Raw genomic sequence first — 12,692 nt, forward strand, 5'->3', positions numbered from 1 at the left:
GCTAACAGTACAAGCATCAGTGGTTCAGTGGTAGAATGCTCGCCTGCCACGCGGGCGGCCCGGGTTCGATTCCCGGCTGATGCAGAAATTTTTTTGATAATTTTCAAAGCTTTTTGCCATTCACGCTTGTGGGAGCTGAAAATAAAATATTTCTATTGACTTTGGTGATTATTTTTTTTGCACCCCTGTGGATATTTTTCGCAGAAAAATGTTACCAATTTGATGATAATAGGTTGATATTATTACCTTTTGCAGAATTCGTTTTCGTACATAATATACATTTTGCTATAATGCCGTGTACCCGATTGGATGGATTTAAATCACTACGCAAGTGAATCGTAGGTAAATTATTTATGGGGTTCTTGTAGTTTAGAGGCTACTGACACGGTCAATATGAGTATATTATGACGATAAAAAATCTATTAATAAATTGATTAGTTGGCTATATTAGTTACTGCAATACATTATGAGCTTAAGGGTGGATATTGGATAACGTATGTAAGAGGAATTGGACGGAGGCCCCCATAAAGATGTTGTTTCTAAGATTTATTCTCGTTGTACACATTAGGTACTTAATTTATAAAAAAGGTGAAATAATTTATGGTCTGTATAACAGGTAGGACGTGGATATTAGGTATAACAATAATTAATATTTCATATGTTTATGAATTTATGATGGTTTGTGACGCTCAATAAACCTATAAACGCGTATTTGATTTTTATTTATACGAAAGTCCGGATTTAGCTATGTGAAAGGTCTCTGGAATTTGGACTCTGGACACATATTTTTCGATAAAGGCTCATTTATTATGCATTTACATACATTTTTTTTCTAAAAATAGATTATCAAATGCTTTTCATCGTGATTCATTTTTGTGGTTTTTTTTGTTTGGCGAGGTTGTAAATTGCTAAATTAAAATCCATAATATTCAATGTTAAAAAAAGGATATACTTTGTATTTATATTATAAAATGAAATTGTCAACATTTTTTTAACCACAATGGAAATATGCATTACTTTGGTTTGTACTTACTACTTTGTACTATTCTATTATAAACAACAAAATAATGTTACCAAAAATAAATAGTGTTAGCATTTAATATTGATTAAATATACATTAGTGTTACCTATATGTAATTTAGAAGTCTAAAAAGTAGAACAATTATTTAAAAATTAAATGAACAATTTTTTGAAGTTAAGTGTTTCGACTTGTATGTCAAAGTAAAAAATCACTCCTGAGGCCATGACTACTACCTTCCCAAATAATCAAACTCAATTTATATAACAGTTTATTATAATATATGCATACTAGTGCCCACCCATTTTTTCAATCCTAACCCTATATTATATGGTCCATCTCTCTTCTTGCTGAGGATTTTAACCCATCGACATTAATAATTTGTAAAAATTGTCCAGATATTGGATCCAATATTAGGTACATCTACTATATATTTTTGTAATACTATATTTAAGGACTATACTATCCTTAATATAACGATTTTAATGACGGTGAAACTATTCATTCGAATTTTGAATTAAGTACATCAACATTTTCAAACAATTTATTCGCCGCATAATTTTCAGCAACATAATGTGTTTCTCATTTGAAAACCAGAAGATTGTGTCACCACAGGTCGCTCATTGAGGACGCCACACTCGCATGTGCTGTCTCCGTCTCACAAACGTGTAAAATACATCAGTTGGCGTTCTATGCCGTTAGCTTAAAAATGAGAGTGAATCGACTTATTATGAAACTTGATGGTAAGAACATCTGTGTTTTCGTGGAAGTTTTTTTACACGGAGACAACACATGTGGGTGTGGGGCGTCCTCTTAGTAGTACAAACAAATTCATAAATTTGAAAAAATTGTCTGAATTTATTTAAAAATTTCAAAAATTAGTACTTGAATACATTTTATTATTAAGGAAAAATATGGGCGAGTCGCCCGCTCTTATAATAGATATTAGTGTCGTTAAACAAGTCAGTTGTGAGAAAATGCAAAAAATATATTCCGGTACCGGGAATCGAACCCGAGCCTCCTGGGTGAAAGCCAGGTATCCTAGCCACTAGACCATACCGGATCGGTGTAGAAAATAGGTAAAATTATATTATTTAATCCACTGAGATAATTTATATTAACATTTTTATAACATATTTCGTTCAATTTTTTTTATTAATTCTAAAATAGAGTTTTTTTTATAACAACAAAAGGGAGGAATACGAGGTGACGTGTCAAAAAGTTAAAATGTAACACAATTTTGCAGATACATGAACGGCAATTTCAATATTTTTGTTGTAGAAGCTAATAAATTATGATTCCTAGTCAGTGTTCCTGCACTCCCACAAATGTGATAGCCGATAGGTAATGAACAGTTTAATTAATATTTCAAAAATATTAAGACTGGACGTCAGTACACTGCCCCTGCCCCCTGCCATATTTTGTTTTCTCTCACTGACCTGATACGCACGACATAAATACATATACCAAATTTGAGTTCAGCAGAACCAACCTATTGTGTCATTTAAATCGGTAGGTTAGGTAAACATTGCTAAGTTGTAACATTTTACAGGTACCTTGTACTTATACTTACTCAGTTACAACTCATAAAGTCATAAATTGTTTAAAAATTAAAATAGGTATCATTCATTCAAATAATCCAACGCACTTATAAGAACACGGATAATCTTCTCAAATCAAAGTTCGATATAATAGGTCGATTTCGGTTTTTTTTTTTTAGCTTCTATTTATAATTATATCTCAATACATTGAAATAACAGGTCAGTTATCTTCGATACTAAAGCTAAAACAGCACAAGGTTGATTCTGCTGAACACAAATTTGGTATGGTTGCGCGTGTTCTGTGTAGAGAAAACGAATAATTAATGTCGAATAATTCGCTGTTGACGCCTGAAATCCTCTTATTGCTCAACACGTTTTGTACAATTTATAACTGCAATACAACCCAAACTCCAAAGTATCTACTTATTCTGGTATTCTATCTATTCCTTAAAAGTTAAAAGTATTGAAGGACGGTATAATAATTTGTCATTAGTTTATCATAAACTTATCGGTATAAGTAGGTATCTATACTACCTACACGGCTACATTTCAATTCGGATTATAATTTTAAATGTCGCGTGCAGGGGTAATAAATAATAATAACAAATATAATAGGTATTATATCTAAATAGTAAAGGTGTAAATCATTTTACCTATAGGCTGAATTATTTTGACACATATTATAATATGTAGGCACGACGTGATTGTAACGTACCTGCATAATAATAATTTAATATCATAAATTATAATATAAATCTATACAGACAGATATAAAAGGTTAGTTGTAGATATAGGTACCAACTGTTGTAAGTAGTAAGTACGATCATTGATTATAAATACTAGTATTATAGTACGATGTACCTGAAGTAACACCATTTTACCTATTATTTATGAACCCGTAACACTGTCATAGTAGGTGTCTTTAGCTGTTAATATATAATATATTATCACAGAATAATAGTATAACATATTAACTGCAATTTAATATTATGGGGTTCAAATAGGTGTAACTAGTACAATACAAATTGTATTTTGATTGTAAAAAAAAAAAACGTAAATACCCGCAGGGGATAAGCTGGGGAATTAACCCCCCCCCTGGCTTTCCGGAAATTTATTTTAAATTTAGCATACCATAGCAAATTATTACTATATAACAAATTGAAAGTACGTTAATAAAAAAAGGTCACCATTATAAAAAAATCATATTATGCCAAGTTAGCAAAATATATTATATTTTATATTTCGATGTACCTATTATATTGTTCATAAGCAAACTAACTACACTCCTCAGACAAATTTCTCGGTACACCTATATAAATATTCTTGGTATACCGGAAAAAGGGTCTAACTCTTTCTTGTTTTACCTATACGGGACAACTGTCCTAGGGTTAGGTATGATTTTGTTAGAAATACTCCTTCTTTAGTAGTAATAAGTAATAACATTGGATCAATGTTCACAACATTTGTTTTTGTTAAATTTTATTTTTAATTTCAATATAATAAATTATGAAAGCGGTTTCTGCTGTTACGATGCCAGTTTTTTTTCCACATAATTGTATACTTAAGTTCAAGTCTTATTTTATAATTTTTCCAATGAATATAAAGCCATAGGTATCCGAATATTTTTAATTATTATCAGATTTTTGGGATTAAAAATAATAATCCCCTTGGTTATAGTATCTCGTTACTACTACAACAGTTGTCAAAATAGGAACTATTTAAAATGTCTGTTGATACATTTTATTTTTAATGCATTTGATTGTGGGCCACCGCATTTCTCTCTACAATTGTTTTTTATACATTATAATCAAGTTAATTATTGTTTTTACTTTTATACTTTTTATCTAGTAATTTTTTTTCGTCATTTTAATAACACGACATCTCACAATTCGCACAGAATCAGTAAAACTAACGCCTGACAAACTGCCGAATAGGCAATACAACGACGCCTCAATGGTTTATTCGAGGAGAATAGGTACATTTCTCTACTGTGTCTTTTCTATGAATAATATAATTACCATTTATCATTAATAAGTAAAACATATTCTAAAATTTGAAATGCACATCGATGCATTGATTCTCAAAATGTCAGTTTTGAAACTGTGGAGTGGATTAAATGTATCGATAATCATTGCATAATTGGATAAAAAAAAATGTATTGGACATTACAACCCACATGGCTACATCCTACATGGCCTGCATTAGTATGATTTTGATGGGTTTTGGTATAACATTTATTTATAGTAGGTACCTCAGTACCTGCTTAGTACCTATTTAAGGGATTTTTAAACTTCCGACCAGTGCCGCAACTCGAGATGAAAAGGCCTAGGTGCCACTTTAATTTTGGGACCCCCTATTTCAAACCTTAAGTCTGAAAAGGGCCCCTTAAGTACAATAATAGGGCTCTTTGTAGGGTGTGGTGCAACCTCAGCACTTTCGCTAATTACGGTGCTGCTTCCAACATAAAAATGCAACTCGAGACTTTTAAACGTTTCCTATTTAGATTCGTAGGTACTCAATGTTGATTTTACATCTCACTACTTGTTAGTTCTGTTGAAATAAAAATATGACAAATACACAAATATCGTTCATATCGTTAAACATAAAATATAAATTAGTCTTTGTCCGCATAAAACGTATAAATATATAAACATATAAATGGTACATTTTTACACCTCACATAGTCATCATAGTTACGTCTCAGATAACTTTATAGGTTTAACATGTTCCATTCGTTCGGTATTTTTATAGTCGTCTATATGTCTATTCTCATTTTATTGACGTCGTACCTATGCATCATTGAATACAATAATACATAATTTAATTTTTAGGTGGACACCGAAACGGACTTTCATCACTGGACAACAACCATTGCGGGACAACTCCTGAGCCAAACACCATTGGATGACGTCAAGTATCTCGACATACTCGGCATTGTCACTGACCATGCACCGTTTCGACGATACTCGTCAACAGATTCATTAGTGACATCTGCATCCAAACACAAAAAAACCAGCTTGGATATGCAAGAAGTCAACAACAACCATATGCCTTTATTTAGTTCACGTATGTACAAGAAGAATGTTTCACACTTGCCAGACTTGATTCGAGAGTGCGAACAATTGCGAAGATCACCCGTCAACGAATTCTCAGATCTAATACCAGTTAAACAGAAACGCAAGATATTCGAAGAATCACTCACTTGCTCTTCAAAAAGTGTGGACAATTTGCATGATCTTTCATCTCATATAACAAACATTAAGTCTAGGTCAATGAACAATTTGGATTTGAGGGCTGTGCCAGTGAAAGACATTTGCAGATATTTCGAAAGCAGATTCAATACTAACGAAGCCAATACCATACAATTCAGATCACTGTATTAACAGAAATGAATTATGGGTGTTAGAATGTATATAAGACATTGCGTGAAGACCTTTAAATGAAGAAAAATGTTCCAAAGATTTATGAAACTATTATGATAATATATTACTTAATGTATACTCTTAGTCATTAATAAATAATTTTGTTTTTAAATAAATAAAAAACAATTAAAAATTTTGTAATTTATACAAATGTTGAGCTAAAAATAATAATAAACATAAATATTTGTGTTTTTAACAATATCAAAAACAAATTACAATTTAAATTTCATCTTAAAAATGGAAGAAATTGTATACATGGGTAAAAAATCAAATTGGAGAGCTCTAATAACCAAAAAATAAATTACTCCTACATTAAAGACTTATTTTTTTATTTAATGACTATAAAATTTAAGTTGTTCGGCACATAAACTGATTACTAACAATTAAAAGACATAAACTTCACCGATAATGTAATATAGATACATAATATTAATTTGTCAAAACTACAACTTCAGTACTGAAACTATAATATTAAATGATAAATAGGTAATTTTAATCACGAGCAGCAGAAACACATAAATACCTTCTACGGGTATTTACAAGACAATAATAATATTAATAATAATAATAATAATAATAATAATAAATGTATTTTGCACAATTTTGAAATCCATTTGTAAGCACCGATGGTAGTACAGGTGCTTATCAACTAAAGGATAAGGTATCTGTTGGTTAATGTTGAACTTCATTGATCATACCCTGCTAGTCTAAAAAGTGAAAACAAAAATTAGTTTCATCAATATCAAAAAATGTGAGAAATATAAACATAATTTTGATTATTTACCCGTAACTAATAAAGTGTCTTTCGACGTTGAATTCAGTGAATCCTCATACTTGCAATGTGCCAGATCAGACAATTCCTCAAAATGCTTTTGTCGTTTTCTCACATTCCAATGTAGACATTCAGCCAATGAATCAAACCAGTCGGATATTTGGTCTTGAGCACATATTGATGGTAACGAAAATATAGATGTAGTTACTCGTAAGCTGTAAATAAAATATTTGATTAACTATTTAATTACATACTATAGCAAGTACTTAAAGCACATAAATGAAAAGCAAATATTCATGCAAACTGATACACATGGTTATCATTTAAATACGTCTTGAAATTATTAACATACATAACTGTAAAAGATTGAACGGTTAAAACGTGCAATATAAATAAATGAATATAATATTGTGTTTAATAACTCGACAATTGTATGAGACATACTTTTAAGTACGTAAATGAGTAATTACTGAAGTCTGATTACAATGTACACTCTGATACTTCTCCGTCATTGATTAGATAATTTACAAATTGAAAATCAAATTTTACAGTGCACATACTATCCATCACCAAATATTATTCTACATTTTTTATTGACCGACCTATCATCTGCACACAACTCCTGTTGATTTCGGCCATCGAACGAAACCCACGCTGTTGATCTTGCATCTGGACTCAACATAATCTGCAAAAAGTATCCAAACCTGCTATATCAGTAACAGTACTATAATCTCGAATTAAAATACTTAATACTTAAAGTATAAACAAATAGATTTAAAAAAAACTATTTTTAAGGTAGGTAATAACATTTTGAATCATCATTCACAGATATAAGCCAATTGACTTATATTTCAATAGATATACATTCATTATAAAAAATTGTATTAAAGTTTCTAAAACCAAAATAGCATTAATTTAAAATATTAAAATGCTAATTAGCCATTAAAATGTTTATCAAATATTTGCTTTGTTTTTAGATAACCATGTGCACCTCAGAAGCATTTAAACAAATACAAGCCTTGACAAATAACAACAATGTAAAATTCATTTCAAATTTATAAATACTAAACACTTTATTTTTCTTTCCTATTACAGTATTACCTATCACCATGAGTAATTTCTTGCCGACTACGACCGTCAAATGAAACCCAGGCCGTATTGCGGCTATCTGGTGATACAGTTATCTACACAAAGAAACAAAACATATCCTAACTCTATTGATCTAGTAACCATTATACTAATTCATAACTTATAAAGTATTTATAAAAACTAAAATCAACAAAAATATGTAAAGAATTCCACAACAATGACTTAGAATAAATACAATTTTAATATATTTATCATAAGTAACCGTTAATTTTGAAGGCATTAACCTAAACAACAAATGAAGCACAATTTCAATAATAATTAGCTGACAAGGCTCTACAATTCAGTCAGTAAAGATTCTAATCCAATCCATATGAATTAGATTGAAAGCGTTACCAAATCTTAAATAAAATTAATGTAAAAATTATTATTGTGTCACTATGGCAATGTATTTTGTTCAATAACATTGAATGAATACTAAATATTGTACCCATGTACAGTAAACATAGATATTTTGTGTTTAAGCCTTAAGCTGCACATGATTTAACACAATTTCATATTTGAATACAAAAATCAGTAGGTTAGGTTAGGTATATAGTAATATTATTAATCATATAAAAATATAATTTCAGTTACATAACATATCCTTCAAAACTATTGTTTTCTTAATTTAGACAAAATCATAAAATATAAATTTTTGCATTCTCAATTTTTAAATTGTATTTACACCATACTTTTACAATAAATAGTATATTATTTTCAAGATGTATAATATTGAAAGATAACTATCGTCTATCACAATACTTTTGCAATATATTTTTTTATTACACCTTTATCTATCTCTACTTCAGTTAAAAATTTATTATTGCTAATTAATCATGCTTATATTTTCAACTATTATGAAGTAAATTATAATATTGGTAGAAAATGACACAACACCTACTATAAATTATAATAAAGTCTTGAATTAATATTTATATAGAAACTTTGGCTTTATTGTAAAAATAATCAACATATAAATAATAAAGAGGGTCATGATTACCAACAATTTCTCATTATTTGGATTTTTATAATTTATAATTATCATTGTATAATATTTATTACTGCGTAATTTTGCAGTCTGTAAATTCTAAAAGTTACCAATGAAAAAATATATAAAAATCCTTCTTATTAGTTGATATTTTATACGAAGTTAAATTCAATATCTCAACCTTAAAATTATCAATAACAAATTAGGCGACAGTTCTATCTTATTTTTATTATTTAGACTGTAAAAGTAATTGCAAAACTACAAGTTAAATATTAATATAGAAATTAATATTTGGAATTTAATAGTTTAAATAATTTCCATAATATTCAGTCAAAACTCTTAGATAACTTTGATATTACTAACTGTTGTAAGTTCTTACCATTCAAATAATATTAAATTTCTAGCTTAACAAAAATTATTCAGTGATAAATAAAAATATTCTAATAAAGTTTTTGATAGTTACATGATGTTAACAGTACTTATTACCAACAATATTATAAATTAATAGTACTATTATTAACCATACTAACAAAGTGTACAATTTAATTTAAGCTAAATGTTAGCAGACAAATTTAATGTTTAGGAACAAAATGTAAAACTATGAGGTACTTCATAATGTTGAATTGGAAATCGCTTATTTATTTCTATCACTAAATGTGGAATTCTTTTAAAATAATAATTTACTTTTAATTCAACACCAGCTGGTACTACTATTGGCCTGAAAGACAAAGAATGAGGGCATATGGGTGTCACCATGATGGCTGGAACACTTGGATGAATCATTGACGCACCCGCGGCAACTGCATATGCTGTGCTTCCAGTTGGTGTTGAGACAATCAAACCTAATAACAAAAATAAAGTTTTATTAAATAAACTACCAACATTTGAGTTGAATAATAACTGAAATATCTTAACAGTACTAGAATACAGAGAAGAATATTGTAATGACCAAAATTTTGAAATATTTTACACACCAAAATACACATTGAATATTGAAAATGTATGTCTTGATTTCTTTAGTTTCAAATAATTGAAATTCTATTATACTAGAAAAATTAATTTTAAAGAGTTCTATTGCTGGGAATTGACTGAAATTTGTTTACTAATAGTTTTATTTAAAGATACTCAAAAGTAAAAACTTCCAAACTCAGATACCATGGTTTAATGATTTATGTGAAAAAATGTCTAAAAAATGTTGAATTAATTTACATTTTAAGGTCTTATAATACATTAAAGATTGTTTAAAATATTTTATTGCTCTTACATTATACTACAATAGTAGTTATTGTACCTATACTCTGTTTAACCTAAAGGTGTGTCCAAACGTAGGATAAATTTGTTAAAAAACATATGTTCCCAACAATGTTTTTAATTTCCAGTCATAAACGATAACATACATTTTTGTCTAGGACAAATATATTCTAGGTATGGGTGTAGCTTAAGAAACATACTCGGCGATATTCACTTTTGGTCAGGTGTTGGTCAAACTACACCCGTCTATATCCCCTACTGAGCCAACCATTTGGATGCCCTTTGGCATAAGTTGGTCGCCAAGTACATTCCTTTAGTCAAACCAAAGTATATATCTGAACATTTTAATTTTATTACCTAATTCATTTTTTACCAACAGATAATTCAGTAAGTTATGGTTGTGTAACAAGATTAATTTTGATTAAATTTAATATTTAAATAATATAACTTGCATTTGATGGAATTTAATTATGAAATATAAGAGAACACTGATAAAGTATTTTATTTAATAAAAAAATGTTTCTATTACCATCTCCTTGAACAGATGTTATGTATTTTCCATCTAAAAACAAGTCAATGTTTGAAAGGTATGGTGATGGTCCGCGGTCAATAACCACTTCATTAAGTACTAATAAATTTGGCTGAGGCTTTTCTTTGTCTTCATTCTTCCTAACAATTATGCACCTAAGTCTACTACGCAACGTTAGAGCAGCATGTCCTTCAAGTACATTGGTTACTTGCTGTTGGAAATTGTCAAACTTGAAAGGAGTCAAAAAACCTAGGGAGCCCAAGTGGAACGCCATAACTGGTGGTACAGATTGCTAGAAGAAGAAAAAAGAACATTAATTCAACAAACAATAATGACAAAATAATTATTTGAAATTACCTGAAACAAAAGACTAGCGTAGAGCAGAGTACCGTCTCCACCTAAGCAAATAATGAAGTCTATTTTGTCCGTCAGATCATCTTTGCTATCTTGGAAAGAGTTTAATTTCTCTCGTATTTCCATGAAGCCCGAGTTACTAGAGAGCATTGTGTCTTCCATCACAGAATGTTCCACAAATACTATCATACTTTTTTCCTAGAGTCAAATAGAATATTTTAAAATAAATAATGACCTTCACCTGAGTATAGATATCTGTACCTGTATAAGCCATCTGACGAGTTCTATGAACGGTGGTAAAACAGACATATCTCTAACTTTTTTAATCACCAACACTGACAGAGGATTTTTGGACCACGTCAAACGTTGACTGGCTGGATCTTGAATTGTCCTGGACAGACGAAAAATAAAATAAACACACAACGACGACGACCACTGGTACCCCACAATAAGTGTACAACTAACTTACGTGACCAAAGCAGAGGTTTTCATGATACGTCCGCATGGTCCAAACTGTTGAACGGGGCTGGGGGCGTTCAGCGATCGTGTTCTCCTGAAAAAATAAAAAAGTGTCGGTCAGTAAACGGAGCGCTGAGACAACGTTGACGGACAGAACGAACGGATGGACGGACGGACGAATCGTCGGGCCACATATGGAGAGATATTTTACACAATTCTGTGGGTGGGTGGTGGGTGCGCTTACGGGTCAATGTCGTCCGCGACGACAGATCCCTTCAAGTCGTTCATGACTGCGGTGGTGCGTTAAAGATTTCGTTTGGCCTGCATGTCGGACACACACCGCGGGAGGAGCGATACGATTTTAAAAAGCCGATGGGTCGGGTCGTCTAGGGTTTTTCGGTATTTTCCACCCGGGAAAACTGGACTGGCGAACGAGACCCGGAAACCACTACAGCAACTGTCAGCAGATAGGAATTCTCAAACGGAAACCGTGAAAATTGCTCAATGAAAATATTACGAAACACTGATAACTGATAAGGAAAGACTTTTGTTGTTGTGGCCACGATTCAAGATATCCCAATTCGTGGTTGTAACCGAACTACAAACAGACTGCCGAACGATGCCGAATAATATGATCACAATATTGGCCACAGAATGATGTAATATCGTTATCACGGTGACCGTGTGGGTGCGCGTGTGTGCGGTAGTTGTGTTTGTCTACCGTCACAGAACAATGTAGTGTCGCGTAGGACTTGTGTTTTTGTTGGTCGCTAGAGCACGCTGAACTGATCGTCGTTTAATCTAATCTTGCGACGGAACGACGGACCGGACCGGCGACGTCTACGTACCCACAGATCAGACAATATTTTTAGAAGTATCATAAATTATAATGAGTAATTAGTAAACTATTCGTAATCAATGGTAGTACGGACCCCGCGATAACAATAGTAATAATAATTTACTAAAATATGATAATATTATTACGCCTAATGGCTTTTATTATTTATGATTTAATTGAACATTTAACTTCGGCTGCGAGGGCCGTTAGTGTGCGTCGAGTGATCGCATATAATAATATTATTGTATACAATTAATTTACAATAATTAAATTATCAACGCCGGTGTTCGATTTACAGGCGCTCAGTGGGAGGGATGTTTGAACTGTCTGGAGTGCCCTGCTGGTGCTATACAAGCGAAATATTATATTTTACCACTTCCGATTTTTTTCAA

General features: G+C 31.0%; 2 protein-coding genes and 2 non-coding genes across 11 annotated transcripts in view; 2 read left to right on the forward strand and 2 right to left on the reverse strand.

Annotated features, from left to right (window-relative positions):
* The window catches only part of LOC111027068, a 44,489-nt gene extending 37,818 nt beyond the window's left edge, over nt 1-6,671 (forward strand). Inside the window, exon 3 of the mRNA XM_022305286.1 lies at nt 5,391-6,671. Within this exon, the coding sequence (XP_022160978.1) occupies nt 5,391-5,942 (552 nt within the window). The 3' untranslated portion in view covers nt 5,943-6,671. The remainder of the gene's footprint in view (nt 1-5,390) is intronic.
* On the forward strand, nt 14-84 carry Trnag-gcc. The gene has a single exon. It is a non-coding gene; the product is annotated as a tRNA-Gly (tRNA).
* On the reverse strand, nt 2,010-2,081 carry Trnae-uuc. The gene has a single exon. It is a non-coding gene; the product is annotated as a tRNA-Glu (tRNA).
* Nucleotides 6,294-12,692, reverse strand: part of LOC111027024 (NAD kinase-like) — a 62,010-nt gene continuing 55,611 nt past the window's right edge. For 5 of the 8 annotated variants that reach the window (XM_022305244.1, XM_022305260.1, XM_022305268.1 and 2 more), the window contains exons 2-9: nt 11,473-11,556; nt 11,265-11,394; nt 11,007-11,201; nt 10,650-10,941; nt 9,554-9,711; nt 7,356-7,438; nt 6,766-6,968; nt 6,294-6,688 (exon numbers count right to left, since the gene is read on the reverse strand). In XM_022305244.1, the coding sequence (XP_022160936.1) occupies nt 6,684-6,688; nt 6,766-6,968; nt 7,356-7,438; nt 9,554-9,711; nt 10,650-10,941; nt 11,007-11,201; nt 11,265-11,394; nt 11,473-11,556 (1,150 nt within the window). In that variant the 3' untranslated portion in view covers nt 6,294-6,683. Of the gene's footprint in view, nt 6,689-6,765; nt 6,969-7,355; nt 7,439-7,854; nt 7,938-9,553; nt 9,712-10,649; nt 10,942-11,006; nt 11,202-11,264; nt 11,395-11,472; nt 11,557-11,623; nt 12,081-12,692 lie in introns of those variants that run through there. The other 3 variants (XM_022305273.1, XM_022305282.1, XM_022305235.1) reach the window with 3 other exon arrangements.

This window comes from Myzus persicae, unplaced genomic scaffold (genome assembly GCF_001856785.1).
Source record: "Myzus persicae strain clone G006 unplaced genomic scaffold, MPER_G0061.0, whole genome shotgun sequence".
NCBI classification, from domain to species: domain Eukaryota; kingdom Metazoa; phylum Arthropoda; class Insecta; order Hemiptera; family Aphididae; genus Myzus; species Myzus persicae.